This window comes from Arachis hypogaea, chromosome 14, assembly GCF_003086295.3.
Source record: "Arachis hypogaea cultivar Tifrunner chromosome 14, arahy.Tifrunner.gnm2.J5K5, whole genome shotgun sequence".
Lineage (NCBI taxonomy): Eukaryota > Viridiplantae > Streptophyta > Magnoliopsida > Fabales > Fabaceae > Arachis > Arachis hypogaea.
Genome location: NC_092049.1, coordinates 140,667,431 through 140,684,451, shown reverse-complemented (window position 1 = coordinate 140,684,451; position 17,021 = coordinate 140,667,431). Strand labels below are relative to the sequence as shown.

The window sequence follows — 17,021 nt, the reverse complement described above, 5'->3', positions numbered from 1 at the left end:
GCCAAAACCATCAGAGCTCAGCCAGCTAAGCGTGGTGGACAAATCAGGTGAAGAAAAAATTCCAGAAAATAAAACAATTGCTGAAATTATCAAAAAATCCACCCAAGATAAAAAATATTATGTAATTTATAATGGCCCCATGAAAGGAGTATATGATGCTTGGGAAAAAGCAGCACCATTTACACATCAATCAAGGATAATTCATAAAGGAGGGTTTTTAACACTGGAAGAAGCAAAGGAATCTTTCAGGGAATATGAAGCTCTTCATCCAGAGCAAACCCTAAAAAGAGCAGATAAAGCTCCAATTCAAACCCAGAGAACAGGGATAATAAGAAACATTCCTACAAGGGCTGAAATCAAAGAAAAGAAAAGGGTCTGTAGATCAAATCTCAGAGAAACCCTTAATATAGTCCTGAGTTGGACTGAAGAAAAAAGAGCAATTTTGGGATATTATCCTATTGCCAAAAAACAGCTAACAAAGCTGGTTATATTTCCAGATGCATCCCCATCGGACACCTATCAGTTTTTCCAGTATGGATTAATTGATTCAATTTTAATTTTTAATGATCTAAAAATTATTAGTGAGTTTCCTGCAGGATTCGTTGATGCAGTGAAGAGATTTAAAAATATGATTGACAACGTAAATCCAAGGGATATATCCCTAAAATTTACGAACAGTCAACCTATTTTTAATGAAGAAGAAGAATGCTTGGTTCCAGCACACCAAGTAATATTCATGTCCGTCTTTCCAGGAAATTTTCAACCAATTGATCAAGTTCAAGATTTAACAATCTACAGTCATGAAGGAAGGCTAGCCAGCACACTAGCAAGGGTCTTCGAAAGAACTCAAAAGATAACAAGGGAATCTCACACAAGAATTAATTATAAAAGCAGAAATACTTTGCTTGTGTCTAGTAAAAGGAATGAAATTGAAGAAAGAGAGATGAGACTCTTAGTGGAATTTGAATCAGCATTCTACAACTTATCTGGACTCTTAGAAAAGCTCCCTGAAGGGATAAAGAGGAATCTCTGCTATTTGATAAAAGACAGAGAAGACCACAAGTGCCAGCTATGCGTCTCAGAGTTATCTGAAGAAAGCAATAATAAAACGGAATCAACCCACATGATAAAGGAAGAAGACAACGCATCTGAAGGACACATAATGAAAGACATCTGAAGCATCTCTCAACATTATTACATAGTGACGTAAGCGCTTAGGTCATAGAGCACCAACAATGTAGCTGGTGCAAGATAATAAACAATGACGTAAGCAATGACGTCATAAGAAGGGTAAGGATGGGAATTGTCCATCAGACCCAACCATTATAAATAGGTTGCTTAGGCAATTATAGAAGGCATCAGAAAATAGAAAGCAGGAGGCAAAGAGTACTCAAATGCTAGGAGAGCAAGGAGGAAGCTGCCGAGGCGATTCTATGGTCTGAAGAAGAATTCCCATTAGGGAAAAATAGTTCTAAACTCCCCTCTGGAGTTAGTATTTACAATCTCCCCTCTGGAGATAAAAACACCTTATGTAAAATATATTAAATAAAGGAAGTTTTTCTCCAGAAAGGTACATATTCATCCTAGTCTTTCAATTATGAATTATTTAGAAAGTTTAGAATTAACAGAAGAATCTGATTATTATAGATTAAGTGCTTTATTAGATAATGAAAAACAGGCTGTTTTAAAAACAGAATTAAATCTCAAATCAAACGAAAATTTTAATAAACAAAACCTTTTAAAAGAAGTTTTTAATAGAAAAAATATAATATACTATGGAAAAATTCAACTTGAAGCCCCTATAAAGATAAAATCCGCCAATGGAGAACTTGAAATAGCTTGGATAAATGATGAAGAATTAAGTAAACAGATTGATAAAATTAAGGATCAACAAAAAAGATCTAAAATTGGATGGATTCATATTAGTACTATACAAGTCTTAATCAAATCTACATATATGAAAGGAATTAATTCACCAATAAGCTTAGCAATCTGTGACAAAAGAATTACTGATGACCCAATAGATCAAATAATTGGAATTGTTCATGGAAACTTGGCAAACGTAAATGTTAAATTTAATGCCCATCTGGGATATGCTATACCTTTATCAACTGAAAATCTTGGAAGATCTATAAGTCTGGCTTATAAATTTCACAGAAAGAATCTAATGGAACAAGATGATGAACCATTTTCAATTACATATGCAATAAATTATGCTTTAACAAATAGCCATCATAGTATAATATTTAAAAACAGAGAAAGAATTTATGTCGATAAATTATTTCAGAAAATTGTAAAAACAGAAATACCAAAATATAAAGCTATTGAAAACCCAGTTCTATTATTAAAAGAACCGTCAGGAAAATTAGTTTCATCGAATTTTCAAATTAGAGAATCTAAAATTAATAGCCCTTTAAGTCTATCTAAGTTGAAGATTAAAGAAGAAAATTCTGAAATAAAAGAATTAACAAAAAAGGTCGAAAAATTAAATGAAACCCTAAACACTAAATTATGACAATAAATAAAGAAGAAATATATGTAACTTATCAAGACAAGAAACAAGAGCTCTTTGCAAGAGAAAATCGTTTGAATTATTTACAGTTTTCTGAAATAAATCAAAGAGCATTTGAAGCTCTAAAAATAATCTATGACAAGTTAAAAAGAGAAGTTGAAGAGCTAGAAAAAATAATAGAATCTCTAGAAAATAGTGATGAATCAATGATAGAGTTTGCAGAAATTTTAAAATAAATAATGAAGCATAAAAAGATTAAAAAACCAGAAAATAAAATAAAAAGAAAAAGGGCAGAAAAATTAAAAAGTAAAATAAAAGAGTATAAAAGGGAATTAAATAACCTTCAGATCGAAATTGATGACCTTATAATAAAAAGGATAGAAATAAGAATAAATATAAACAAGTTGGAATTAAACTTAAAAAATTTATAAATGCCTGGAAAACCATATTATGACTTAAAAGAATTAAAATTGTTGAAAGAAAAAATGGAAAATGAAGTTGAAAAATTAAGAAGGTATTTAGAAACAACAGAAAGTGTAGAAATAAAAGAAGTTTTTGAGGATTTAAGAAATTATATTAAAGAAAAAGACAAAGACAAAGTGACAAACAGATAAAAAATTTTATATACAATAATCCATGCAAAAAAGAATATTATAAACTAAAATAAGATTGAAAACTATAATATAAAAATAAAATTACAATATACAAGGACTAGTAAAAAGGATTGCAAAATTGGTATCAGAGCCAAGTTAACGATTAAGGGTAACACTTTCTCTTTAAGTAACACTTTTAAACCAAATAAAAACAAAAATCTGTAAATCTGTACCAAAGTGCATCTGTACACTAGATGGACCCTTAATATATTTGTTATAATCACTTGTGTTTAACACTTTCACTTTTAACCCTAAATAGAAGAACAAAAAGCCAGAGGCATCGAGCATGGAGAAGAAGCAGAAAAGCATTGACAACCTCCCTCATGACCTGATTCACAGAATCTTCCTCAGAGTTCCGGCTAAACATCTCGCTCCCCTCAGATGCGTTTCGAAGCTCTGGTACTCTCTAATTTCCGATCCACAATTTGCGGAATTGCATTTTCAGTACTCTCCCGCAGCCACCGACGTATTCATCTTCATAAAAGGCCGCACTGTCGCTTTCTTAGAACCACTATTTAGTGACAACAATGATGCATCGTTACAAGTAAAAAAGGTGTGGTCCCCTTTCAAGAAGGAACAATCAGCTTCTGATTTTGAGGTCCTGGGCTCGTGCAAAAGCTTTGTTCTCTTACATCGAAACCCACATTTTTTTGTAGTATGGAACCCACTTACTGGATCCAGCAAAAGAATATCCTACTCTTGTATTGTTTCTCGTTGTAAGCACAAGGACATTAGGCTTCCCTGCAAGTTCCATCTCTATGGACTTGGTTATGATGCTTCACAGGATGACTACTTACTTGTTGTAGCTTGGCAGGATAAGGATGACCATTATCACTTGGATTACTTTTCCTTGAGAACCAATTCATGGATTAATCTTGATGCTGCACTCTTCAAACTCTTGGGTGTTTTTGACTGCAATTCTTGTGGGGTGTTCTTGAATGGTGCTATTCATTGGGTGCCTTACCCTCTTACAGCTTACAGGGATGCTATTATTATCTTTGATATGAAGGAGAGGACTTTCTCAAGGATATCTGGGCCGGAAAAACTTGTAATGAGTTCATGCTCCTATTCAAGTCTTGCCCTACTAGGAGGCTGCCTGGCCTTGTATTATAATGATAGCTATAACACTCACATATGGGTGATGAAAGAATATAAAGTGCACTCATCTTGGACTCTCTATAAGATAAGCACATTCGGTCAGCCATTGTGCCTATCCAGTAATGGTGATATTATTGGAAGATATTATGATGAAAGAGGCAATGGCAGAGGAAGAGGGTACTTCAAATACAATGTCAGAAGATACCTGCCCAAGCATTTTGAAAGTTTTATTTGTCCGCTTCCAACCAGTACCGTTACTGTGTATACAGAGAGTCTCTTGCCACTCCCTACTGACAATAAGGATAAGGATAATCGGTATGTAACTATTCTCCTATGCTTTGCACCAAGTTATTTCTGTTAGTTTTTCGTTGAATTGTGATTAATGAATAAGTAATGAGTAATATGCATTATGCATTATGCATTATGCATCAAGTTCCAATCAAATGCCACTTTTGTCTATGGATGTTGAAATTGGAATTTATCAATGCTTAGGGAATCATTGATGGTCTTACTTCCTAAAGCCTAGTCTTGTGGTGAGGGATTTTAATTTTTAAGTTATTTCTTTTTTCATGTGTAATGCAATGGTGATCTTTTCTGTAGGCTATCAGAATCAGAATGATGTCAAACACTGAAAGAGAATTAGGACAGAATGACTGCACAGCAGAGACACTTAATTCTGTTGCAAATAAAGTGTAGGATTGACAAATTGAGCTGAAAGAAGCTTCTAGAGAATTTGATTTTATTTTGGCTTTGCTTTAATGTATGATTTCCCTTCCAACTATGAATGTGAAAAACTGGAACATTTGAATGTGCAAATATAGCTTCCGCTAGTTGAATCCAATCTGCTATTACTTTGAGATTAATGTGAAAGTACTGAGCAAGATGCATTATGCATCGTGTTGCATTTAGATGTGAGTTTTGACTATTCATGGTGAAACTTTATTAATCAAATACCTGGGGAATCATTAATCAGTCTTGCTTTCTAGAGTCTAGTCTTGTGGTGAGGTTTTAGGCTTACTTGAACTAGGTGTTACGAAAGGACAAGTATATAACCTAATTTATAAGTGAAGAAAAAAAGAAGAAGAAAAACAGGCGATGAAATTTATCTTAGTAACCATGGATATCAGTAAATTATTTGGGGAACGTAAATGCAGGTTTAACACAGTTTAAGCGAAATTCAACGCCCCAGTTCATTGGACATGCCGGTAGAGTTTCATTACAAAACACTTAGTCAAAGCGAAATGTGTAGGAGTATTACAAATACATTGAATTCTTCTCAAATTCCCCTGTTTTCACAAACAAAATCAACAGACGTCATACATATTCGTTTAACCGTGCTTATGCTTATGCAGTTATGCTTATGACTTGGGCATGACAAAATGCTAAAGGAATCATTCATGCTAGAAAGCTATCAGGATGCATACAACTTGATGTCATGAATACAAGTAAAAAGGCATTAGATGGGGAGGTGGTTGGATAAAATGTATAAGCAATATTTTCTTATATCAAATACATCAAACACATTATTATTGAATATTGACCCTCACTCTCCCAGTAGCAAGTAGCAACAAATTTTAGTAGTGTAAATAAAGCTTTCAAGGAGGTGACGCTTCTTGAGTGCTTAATGTACACTTCTTGGCATGTCTGTTTTTTTTTTTTTTTTAAATTGTCCTAGATGAGTTTGCTATCTATTTTGTTCATCGTCATTTTCTGCTTCTTCTCTCTCTCTTTGACCCCTAAAAATTATTCTTGATCAGATTGTTATCTACTCAGTTACTAAGGATTTTTATTTTATATCCTTACATCAATATGCTATACTTAAACTAATATGTAAAAGAAACTACCATCCAAGACAGACAAATCAGACTAGAATAATTAGCAAGATTTTAAAATATGCTTAATGAAAACTCAAAATAGAATTAAATAGAAATAAATCAACTAATTAAAAAATTCACTTGGTCTTAATAACTTTAATGGTGATTGTAGTAAAATGCAACTATATTAAAAGGCAAATTATATTTCCTACATCACATCAGAGTGCCATAAAAAAGCTATATGCCAAATGGAACAAGTTAACAGCAGTTTCTTATTTAATAGTATAGGACATGACAGTAATCATAACTTGGATGAATTTACTTGCTCTAGAAACAGCAATATAGGATGCTTTTAACTTGTGTGGACACAAGAACAGTCTTGTGTATCTTTACTCTTCTTTGCCCTTTTTTTTCTGACCTTTGAAAAAAATCATAGCAAATGAAGACTTAACTTAGCTTCCATTTTGAGGGATAATTTTGAGACTTCTTTATACACTTTAAAAAAAAATTTACCATTTTAAAATATTTAAATAAAAAATACATTTTTTATTTAATAAATCTAAAAATACTATATTTATTTTTTTAAATAAATTACACTTTTTTATTAGATTTAAAAGAAGTAATTGTTTTTTCAATTTCCCATCCAAAACTGACCCTACCCTTCCCTTATGTTTCCAAAGCAATTTTAAGAAGAAGAAGCAGCTGAAGCACACGGTGAACAAAGCAAAAGAGCAATCGAGCATGGAGAAGAGGAATCAGAATGACAAGAGCAAGACCATTCACGACATCCTCCCTCTTGATCTGATTCACATAATTCTTCTGCGGGTGCCGATCAGACATCTCGCTCGCCTCAGATGCGTTTCCAAGCTGTGGTACTCTCTAATTTCCGATCCTGACTTTGCGGAATTGCATTTTTGCCATTCTCTCCCCGCCACCAAGGCATGCTTCTTCATGAAAAACGACACTATGGCTTACTTGGTTTACTTAGACGACAATGATGCATCACAAAGAATGGTTTGTCCCCCTTTCAAGAAGAAACCACCTTCTGATTTTGAGGTATTGGGATCCTGCAGAGGATTTATTCTCTTGCATCGATACCCACATTTTCTTGTGGTATGGAACCCACTCACTGGAGTCAGCAAAAGAATATCCTATTCTCATATTGTTAGTCGTCCTAAATACCATAGCTTTAGGCTTCCCTACAGTACGCATCTGCATGGATTTGGTTATGATGCATCATAGGATGATTACTTAGTTGTTGCAGCTTGTAGGGATTATGAAAGGCAACAAGATCACTTGGAATGCTTGTCCTTGAGAACCAATTCATGGATTAATCTTGATGCTGTACTCCCCAGTCCATTGGATTGGTTTGACCACAATTCTTGTGGGTTGTTCTTGAATGGCGCTATTCATTGGGTGCCTTCCTGTCTTAAAGATTACAGGGATGCTATTCTTTGCTTTGATCTGAAGGAAAGGACTTTCTCAAAGATATCTGCACCGGAACAACTGCTAATCATTGCATGCCCCGTTCCAAGTCTCGCCCTACTAGGAGACTGCCTATCTTTGTATGGTCACAATTATGGTAGCGGTACAACTGAGATATGGGTGATGAAAGAATATAAAGTGCACTCATCTTGGACTCTCTATGAGATTCCTTGCAAAGTCTTTCAGCCATTGTGCTTATCCAGTAACGGTGATATTATTGGAAGAGGTTATGATAAAATAGGGTACTTCATATACAATGTCAGAGGAGACCTGCTCAAGCGTCTTAAAAATCTTCCTTGTCCGCCTCCCATGGGATACTGTGTATACAGAGAGTCTCTTGCCGTCTTGCCACTCCCTAGCGGCATTAAGGATAAGGATAAGAAGAAGAAGGAAAACTGTATGTAACTATTTTCCTATGCTTTGAATGCTATTCCCATTCGTTTTCAATGCCTGATTAATGAATAAGTAATGTGGAATATGCATTATGTATCAAGTTTCAATCAAATGTCACTTTATTCCATGGATATTGAAATTTGAATTTATCAATGCTTAGGGAATCATTAATCATTGTCTTGCTTCCTATAGTCTGGTCTTGTGGTGGAGTTTCAAAGTTTAGATCTTTTTCATGACTAAAGTTTTGACTTTTACCAGTTCTGCTTTTTGGCAGGCCATCAAGTTCACCATCAAGTTTAGGCTCTTTAGAATCACCCAAGATTCAAACAAAGAGAGAGAATGAGGAGCCAACATATGAGTGGACAACTTGCCACTTGGGGAAGAACATTTGAAAAGTGCAAATGAAGTTTAGTCTCTTTTTAAATCCAATATATCTTTTGAATCAAATCTAATAGTAATATTTCTTAGTTGGTTATGCAAAACTTTATAGGTTTTATTTTGCAGATTACATAATATACTCCTTCTTTTAATCTTACCTTTAGCGTTCTTGGTTTTAGAAGTTCACTAGCAAATGATGGCAAACCCAGAAACAAAAATTACCGTATACGAGAGTTGTTTTATTTTGAGTCTTGCTTCTTGATTTACTCAGTTGATTGGTATAGCATTTCATTAGTACACTGCCAGTTTAGCATTTAAAGTGCATAAGTTAGTAAATAATAATTTGATGAAGATCCTATTAGTAATATTTCTTATTGTTATCAAACTTTATATGTTTTTATTATTGCAGATGTACATAATATCTCTTATTTAAATTTATCTTTAGTTCTTTAGTTTTAGATATTGACTGCATATATGGAATAGATACTTTCAGTTAAGATGTTAGCTTTGGCAATACCATAAATAATTTTTAGCTGATGTGTATCCTTTGTAATTTTATTAGGTACATCACAATGAAATAAGACTCAGAAGATTTATCTTAATGTCATACAAGTAATTAATATGTGACTGATAAAATTGTTAGTAAAAAAGTTTTGGTAATTAACTAAAGAATTGATGTAGAGGCAGAGGTGCTTACCTGAATTAGGAGTTACAGATACATTAAATTCTCTTAAAATTCTCCTGTTATCAGAAACCAAATCAACACACCATGTGCATATCCGTTTAACCTTGCTTATGCTTATTGCTTGATGATGACAGAATACTTGCATGAAATTGTCAAATTTACTATATTCTCTACAATATTAGTTTTTAAATTTAATAAATTTCTTTATGCTGTAGATTTTCAATTTAGTTTTTTTATTTGATTTTTTTATGTGTTATCAATATTGCACTGCCATTATTGTTATCCGGAAATAAGCATTCTACCTCAGCCCAAACTTCAGGCTCCCATATGTCGTCAAGCACTATCAAATACTTCTTCTTCTCTAAGAACTTTTGGACCTTGCTCTTTTGATCATCCTTGCTTATGTCTTTGCCTTTAGTAGACTCAAACAACCCGCAACCTTTCAGAAGGATTTGAAGAAGCTCAGTGGCTTTGTAGTCCTTAGAAACGGTAATCCACACACAATAAGAGAACAACTTCTTCACCTCATTATTGTTGTAAATTTTTTTAATAAGGGTAGTCTTACCCAAACCACCCATGCCTATTACCGAGATAACATTAAGATTGGTCTCATTTTCCTTCAACTGCTTGGTTACATTGTTGAAGATATCCACAAAGCCCACCATATCTTCCTCGAAGACCTTATCTTTCTTCTGATTTGATCTAGCACCTTGCATTCCTTCGAATTCACCTTCATTAATGCAATATTTCTCAATCTTGAATCCATCTAACACTTGATTATTTAGGAATTTGGCATCTCTTGTTGTTATAACAATTCTACTACCAGGACAAAACCAATCACCTCCTCCTGCCAATGAATCCAACTGTTCTATACTATCAACATCATCAAGAACTAGAAAGACTCTTTTATTATGCAAACTTTGTTTTATAATAGAAGATCCTTTTAACATGCTTCCCAGCTTAGGTTTTTTATGCACACCCATTTCATGCAAAAGTGTTTCTTGGAGATTTTCTAGGTCATCAGCACTCCTCCTTGATTTTTCAGAGACTTTATGAAGAAAACTCGCAGCTTCAAATTGATGCCTGAACTTGTTAAACAACTCTCCAACAAATGTGGTCTTGTTACCATCTCCATACATGACCAGCATGCAAATGGTATTGTCAGATTCAATATTCCAAAGTGATTCCACTGCTTCAAAGTGAGAATCAAAACCAATTGGATGCTTAATGTATAGTGGTTCAGGAGGAAGCTTCTCCGAGACCTCTTGAACAATTTTGTTGATAATCTCACTTTCATAGCTGCATGAAATATCTCTTCAATACATACTCATTTTACATAAGGAAATATATACATACACCATCAAAAAATGAAGCAAAGTTACTATAAATGCTCAAAATCTTGTAAAGAAGCTGTGAAAACAGAAGCTAACACTAAAACAGTAAGGTTACTTCATGAATTAAAGGTTACTCACCTCTTCACTGTACAAGTCACTCCACTTAGATTGGCCACTTCACGCAAAGCCGACCTCCATGCTTTTATATCATGGGAGTCTTTGCCATATCTGTCTTCATGCTTCATCATGTCTTTTTCATATTGGTTCCTCTGGCGCCTCACATCTGATGGTTCCACTTGATAAAATATTGGCAAAACTGGTCGAAATTTTCCATTATTCCAGGACTTCATGATCTGTGCTAGTTCATCCAAACACCATGTGGAAGAAGCATAGTCCTTACACAGCACAGCAATAGACATCCTGTTATTATGATCCACATGTAAATTAATTAGTTAATTAAACTAGTTATAAGTTAGTTAGGTGATGATGATGTAAGCAGTTAGTTATTTTCAGTTTTCAGTGAGGTGATACCTGGATCTTTCAAGGGCTTCAAGAAGAGTATATCTGATTCTATCACCAACTCTGAGGTTCTCATCATCTCTGAAGGTGGTGATTCCTCTCTCACACAAAGCATGATAGAGGCAATCTGTGAATCTGTATCGGGCGAAGCCTCTAAAGCTCAGAAAAACATCATATATGAAATGTGAGGAGGAAGATTCTGCATCATGATCTGCCATGAGACCAATTTTTAGTGGATCTTACAATTGTGATAGCATAGTTATTCAACCGGTGAGCTCTGACTCAATGAACCAAGAAAGCATAGGTGAAAAAACACAATGCTTGATAGAAAAGTTTTTGCCAATATTAAAATTCTAAAGTCACATAAATGGAGTTTGAGTTGTAAATCATTCACAAACCGGTCTGAATAAATATTTTGGTCATTCTCCATTACCTTCCTTTATTCTAAAGTTGCAGATCATCATTCATGTGTGTACATAGTTTTATGTATTATTTATGCAAAAGTTGCATTTTAGTGATTGGAAAAATATTTATTTACCCTACAGTCTGGACCCCTACATATTGACGAAGTTTCTTCTTTCTCTCCACCTTTTGCTTGTAGGGTGTACAAAGAGAGAATAGAAATTAAAAATCTGAGGTTATAGCCAAAATCACGGTTAACTTTGAGAAACTAATTCATACAAATTAACTTTTTTTTTTGAAACAAAAAGCTCAACACAACAAGGTGAGCATCAATGGAAAAGTACTAAACAGATAAAAAAAAAACTAATTCCTAAACATTTTCAACAAAAGTCATCAACAACTCAAAAGATCAAATATCACTTCACTCTTTATAACTCCTAATCGACCTGACCTGTTTCTTGATTCCTGAAGATTCTGTCATTCATTTTCACCCAAGTGATCCAAATGATAACAATAAAACCAAACTCATCAACATTCTATCAATTTGACTGCATGATTGATTACAGTCATTTAGCTCTATATCCACCAATTCCATACAAACTAACTTATATTTTGTATTCCAATGTAGTTTATAGGAGTGATTAATTTTGTTGCAAATACAGCACATGATTCGCCAGTTGAATGGGAGGAAGCTTCAAAAAATTTTAGTTTTATTTTGCTTTGAATTATGATTTTCTATCCAAATATTTAATGGAAAAAAACTCAAGAACATTTGAAACGTGCAAATGGAGTTTAGCATCCTGTTAAATCGAATATATCTTTTGAAAATTTTCATTTGCTTTTTATATTTTTTTTCTATGTATATTCTTTTTCATCCTTTTGCTGCATTATCCTCGAGTGACCTATCATTAAGTTATTGGTTTTTGTTTTCTCAGCACTAACCCCTCTATTTATATGATTATAAAGGGTTTACATAATTAATTGTCTTTTGTTCTATGCTGTGATTTGTAGAAACAATGTAATATTTGCTGCATGTCTAAACAGAATATCACATTTCAATATGAGATTTGACATGTGAACTGCCATTTTGAAATTGTCAATTTCTATGTATTATCTACAATATTCTTTTATTGATTTTTAAATGTATAGGCCGTATATTTTCAGTTCAGTTTTCTGATTGATTTCCTACGTGCTAAGAGTGTGCAACGAGAGATTTAGGATTGTATATTTAGGTTCAATTTTCTGGACATAAAATACAAAAATTTAACCATCTTGGTATAAGCTTTTACAACTTCTAAGATTGTGTTACAAATTCTGCATTGTTGTGGATACTAATAAGTAATAACCAAGAAAAGAACAAAAGAAACAAGAAAAAGAATCCGTACAACCACACTAGGGTATCTTCTCAAGATGAATATACTCCTGCAACTCTCTCCAAGTTTGAATCAACTTGAGTAAGGTTCACTGCTGAGAGCTCCTCTCCTAGCAAGAGAATCCGCAATACCATTAGCCGCTTTTTCTTTTTCATGTGTGAGAGAGAGGAATGTATCTCACGATAATGTGAGAAGAGATGAGTTTTACACTGGTATGACTTAAACAATTAAGTGCCTCCGATTTGTTTCATTCTTTAAACCAACAATCACAAATCGGACGGTCCGATTTGTGATTTCGAAAATAAAAAAAATTTTAATGTTAAAATCGGATCGTCCGATTTTTATTTTAAAAAATAAAAAAAAATAAAAAATATAAATCGAATGGTCCGATTTGTAATTTATTTTTTTTTCAAATAAATCGGATCCTCCGATTTGTAGTTTATTTTTTTCTTCAAACAAATCGAACCATTCGATTTGAATAAAATACCATATAAAAAAAATTCCAAATCTTCCAATAACAATATATTACACATATATTTAATCAATATAAAAAAAATAGCTATAAGGATTTCCATTTCCCAGCTATCAAATTAGATCAAATGAAAGTCCTTGCTTATCCAATTGCGGAAGAAGCATAATCGATTTTCTGGTTAAATACATTACGAGATGTTTTTCCATACTTTCCGCATTCAGTTCTAGCTATTTTTGCGCCTTCAGATCGACCTGAACAACATATACGGATCCCCCATGGAGAGGGACTGAAAGCCTTGGTTTCGCCGCCCCTATTTCATTAGTAGAGCTCTATTGAGAAAGACCTTGGAATTGGCCAATCACCAACCAAACCAAGGGCGATGTTAGGTTAGCATTCTGTTAGAACATTAGCTTCCCTGAGAATCAAACTCATTTGCAACCCCCAGGCTTTGCACATGAGTTTTTCAATCAGATCACATCTTCTTCATTTGCCAAGGAGGAAAATGAAGATGTTAATGTAATTGAACTAGTACACGTACAACTTAACTAAGGATATAGTAGAGGTGTTTATTGGAACTACTTAAACACGTTTTGAAATGATAAGTACTAACATAATATTTTGAACATGATTTTAGAATATTGACAGGACAAAAAGGTAAAATTAATCACCAGAATTTTAAAAAGATTAGATACTAAATTGGTGTAACAAAAATACTAGATATACATAAAAAATCAACTACAAAATTACCCATTATATATTTGTATATTAAGAGTTTAAAAAATTAAGAGACAAATTTATCACTTTTATATTCTTTAAAAATAAAAACCAATCTTTTTATTATTACTCATAAATTTACAAACTAATAATTTGGGGTTTAATACTTTCTAAGTTTATATAATAATCCCTTGTGTTCAGAAGCAGATTCGAATCCCCTGTTGTACCAACGCAGAAACTCTAAACAAAAGAACAAAGCTGAAGAGTGATCAATCATGGAGGAGAACAAGCAGAAGAGCATTCACGACATCCTCCCTCTTGACCTGATTCAGAGAATCTTATTGAGGATTCCGGTCAAACATCTCGGCCGCCTCAAGTGCGTTTGGAAGACTTTGGCACTCTCTCATTTCCGATCCAGACTTCGCGGAATCGCATCTTCACTTCTCTCTCGCACTCATCCATGCGTGCATAAAAAACAAGGACTCCACGGAAGCTTACATTCTTCACCTAGAAGAAGCATTTAACGACAAAAATTATAAAATCAAAGAGGTATCTTTCCCTTTCAAGAAGAAGTCACTTTCTGAGTTTCGTGTGATGGGATCCTGCAGAGGGTTTGTTCTCTTACACCAAGAGCCATACTATTTTGTAGTATGGAACCCACTCACCGGATTCAGCAAAAGAGTATCTTACTCTTGGTTAGGTTTTGACAGGTACTTCAAGTTTCCCCGTAATGCGATTCTGTATGGATTTGGTTAAGATGCGTCACGGGATGACTACTTAGTTGTTGTAGCTTGGAAGGATAGTAACTGCAAACTCTTAGATTGCTTGTCCTTGAGAACCAATTCATGGATTAATCTTGATGCTGCACTCCCCAACCCATTGGATCTTACGAAGTGGCAATCTCGTGGGTTGTTCTTTAATGGCTCTATTCATTGGTTGTCGTCCTCTCTTCTTGCATTTGATTTGAAGGAAAGAAGTTTCTCAAAGATATCTTTGCCTGAACAACTCATAATTCCTGATGCTGCCACATTGGTCATACTAGGAGGGTGCCTAGCCTTGTATTCTCAGGACTGGGTTGAACGCAAAACACACGTATGGGTGATGAAAGAATACAAAGTGCAGTCATCTTGGACTTTGTATGTCATTCCTTCTTTAAAGTTTGAGCCTCTATGATTATCCAATGGTAGTGACATTATTGCAGTAGTATATGGATCAATAAAGTTTGCCAAATATAATATCAGAGAAGAGCTGCTCCAACGTTTTAGATGTCCTCATTTTCAACAGCTAGCTTACAACTGGACATGGTGCACTGTATATACAGAGAGTCTCTTGCCGTTCCCTAGTAATGGTAAGCATAAGGGTAAGAAGAAGAAGAATGTTATTTAACTATTCTGCTATGCTTTGCGCCACATTATTCCTGCTAGTTTTAAACTTTGTGATTGATGTAGAAGTACTGAGCAAGATGCATTGTGCATCAAGTTGCATTCAGATCTGAGTTTTGACTATCCATGGTGAAACTTGATTTATCAAGTGCTTGGGGAATCACTAATCACTGTCTTTCTTTCTAGAGTCTAGTCTTGTGATGAGGTTTTAGGGTTTAGCTCTTTTTCATTTCTAAAGATGTGACATTTTACCATGAAAATCTTATACATGCTTCGTTGTTTCTGCTGATTGCTATAGATAAATATTTTTAGCTGATGTGTATCCTTATAATGTTAGGCACATCATAATGAAATTAAATTCATAAGATTTATCTTAATGTCAATATGTGACTGATAAAACCGTTGGTAGAAAAAGCATTGGTAATTAACCAAGAATTGAAATAGAGGCTGACTTGCTTACTTGAACTAGGTGTTACGAAAGGGCAACTACATAACCTAATTTATAACTGAAGAAATAAAGAAAAACTAGCGATGAAACTGGACATGCCAGTAGAGTTTCATAACAAACACTTGGTCAAAGCGAAATGTGTATGTGTATTACAAATATATTGAATTTTTCTTAAATTCCCTGTTTAGTCAGTTACCAATATCAAGATTATTGTTGATATATGCACCAGTAATATGTTCTCTAGTAATTCGACACAAAAAAGTAACCTTTTGAACAAAGAGCAAAGTCTATCCTAGACAATAAAATGTGGGAAAAAACGTGATTAACCTGTGGAAAAAAGAGAGTCTCTTGCCACTCCCTAGTGACATTAAGGATAAGGATAATCGGTATGTAACTATCCTCCTATGCTTTGCACCAAGCTATTCCTGTTAGTTTTCATTGCATTATGATTAATGAATAAGTAATAATATGCTTTATGCATCAAGTTCCAATCAAATGCCACTTTTGTCTAGATGGTGAAATTGGAATTTATCAATGCTTAGGGACTCATTGATCACTGTCTTGCTTCCTAAAGCCTAGTCTTGTGGTGAGGGATTTTAACTTTTAAATCATTTCTTTTTTTTCATGTGTAATGCAATGGTGATCTCTTCTGTATGCCATCAGAATCAGAAAGATGTCAAACAAGGAAAGAGAATTAGAAGAGAATGATTGCACAACGGAGCCACTTAATTCTGTTGTAAATAAAGTGTAGGATTGGCAAATTCTAGAGAATTTGATTTTATTTTGGCTTTGCTTTGCTTTAAAGTGTGATTTCCTTTCTTCCAACTATGAATGTGAAAAATTGGACATTTGAAAGTCCAAATATAGCTTCCTCTAGTTGAATCCAATCTGTGATATTAAATTCTTTATCTTTATTCAATACTTCCTTGGTTGTATTATTATGTCTACACAGAATATCACACATCAATATGAGATTTAACATGTAAACAAATTGTTAATTTATCAATTCAGTTTGGTCTTTAGTAGTATGTATTTCATTATTCTGCTTGTTGACATTTGAGATATTTGTGTTTGCCACTTGAATTATTCATTGTTCATAGAGCATGTGCTCGTAGGGCTTCCTATCATGATAGGTTAATTGAACCCCGTTAAGTTTTCTATCTTAACCTTATCTGTTGTTGTATCTGGTAATGAAACCTTGTAGCATGTTGATATAATTGTTATAGTGGTGTAAATTTTACATTTTATGTATGCCTTTCAACGTTATTTTATTAGGTACTTTGTAGTCTTAGGATTAGCTTTTAGATATATTTTTATTAAATACAATTCTGAACTTTTAAGCTGAGGTGTGGAATATGA

General features: G+C 33.8%; 2 protein-coding genes and 1 long non-coding RNA gene across 5 annotated transcripts; 2 read left to right on the top strand and 1 right to left on the bottom strand.

The window, feature by feature from the left end:
* Positions 1-3,397: 3,397 nt before the first annotated feature.
* LOC112798033 (F-box protein CPR1-like) lies at positions 3,398-8,868 on the top strand. 3 transcript variants are annotated; one of them, XM_029298057.2, is made up of 4 exons: positions 3,415-4,578; positions 6,758-7,959; positions 8,230-8,627; positions 8,779-8,868. In XM_029298057.2, the coding sequence occupies exons 1-2, from the start codon at positions 3,452-3,454 to the stop codon at positions 7,317-7,319; spliced, it is 1,689 nt and encodes a 562-aa protein (XP_029153890.1). In that variant the 5' UTR covers positions 3,415-3,451; the 3' UTR covers positions 7,320-7,959; positions 8,230-8,627; positions 8,779-8,868. The 3 variants fall into 3 exon arrangements, with proteins under 3 accessions (XP_025696967.1, XP_029153890.1, XP_072071386.1); XM_025841182.3 differs by lacking the exons at positions 6,758-7,959; positions 8,230-8,627; positions 8,779-8,868 and adding an exon at positions 4,864-5,104 and having other exon boundaries at positions 3,398-4,578; XM_072215285.1 differs by lacking the exons at positions 6,758-7,959; positions 8,230-8,627; positions 8,779-8,868 and adding an exon at positions 5,616-5,758.
* A 107-nt stretch (positions 8,869-8,975) lies between these two features.
* LOC112798032 (TMV resistance protein N-like) lies at positions 8,976-11,332 on the bottom strand. The gene is made up of 3 exons (XM_025841181.3): positions 10,884-11,332; positions 10,491-10,772; positions 8,976-10,317 (listed from the first exon to the last, which is right to left on the bottom strand). Exons 1-3 carry the CDS (start codon positions 11,087-11,089, stop codon positions 9,252-9,254), a joined length of 1,554 nt encoding a protein of 517 aa, XP_025696966.1. The 5' UTR covers positions 11,090-11,332; the 3' UTR covers positions 8,976-9,251.
* A 2,706-nt stretch (positions 11,333-14,038) lies between these two features.
* Positions 14,039-16,688, top strand: LOC112798031 (uncharacterized). Its single transcript, XR_011871564.1, has 3 exons — positions 14,039-14,381; positions 14,543-15,180; positions 16,326-16,688. It is a non-coding gene; the product is annotated as an uncharacterized lncRNA (long non-coding RNA).
* Positions 16,689-17,021: the final 333 nt, after the last annotated feature.

Coding starts and splice junctions, on each gene's coding strand:
- LOC112798033 (XM_029298057.2), top strand. CDS start 3,452: ATGGAGAAGAAGCAGAAAAGCATTGACAACCTCCCTCATGACCTGATT. Junction 4,579..6,757: donor AATAAGGATAAGGATAATCG/GTATGTAACTAT, acceptor ATGTTTCCAAAG/CAATTTTAAGAAGAAGAAGC.
- LOC112798032 (XM_025841181.3), bottom strand. CDS start 11,089: ATGGCAGATCATGATGCAGAATCTTCCTCCTCACATTTCATATATGAT. Junction 10,773..10,883: donor GAAGCCCTTGAAAGATCCAG/GTATCACCTCAC, acceptor TCATAATAACAG/GATGTCTATTGCTGTGCTGT. Junction 10,318..10,490: donor GTGACTTGTACAGTGAAGAG/GTGAGTAACCTT, acceptor TATTTCATGCAG/CTATGAAAGTGAGATTATCA.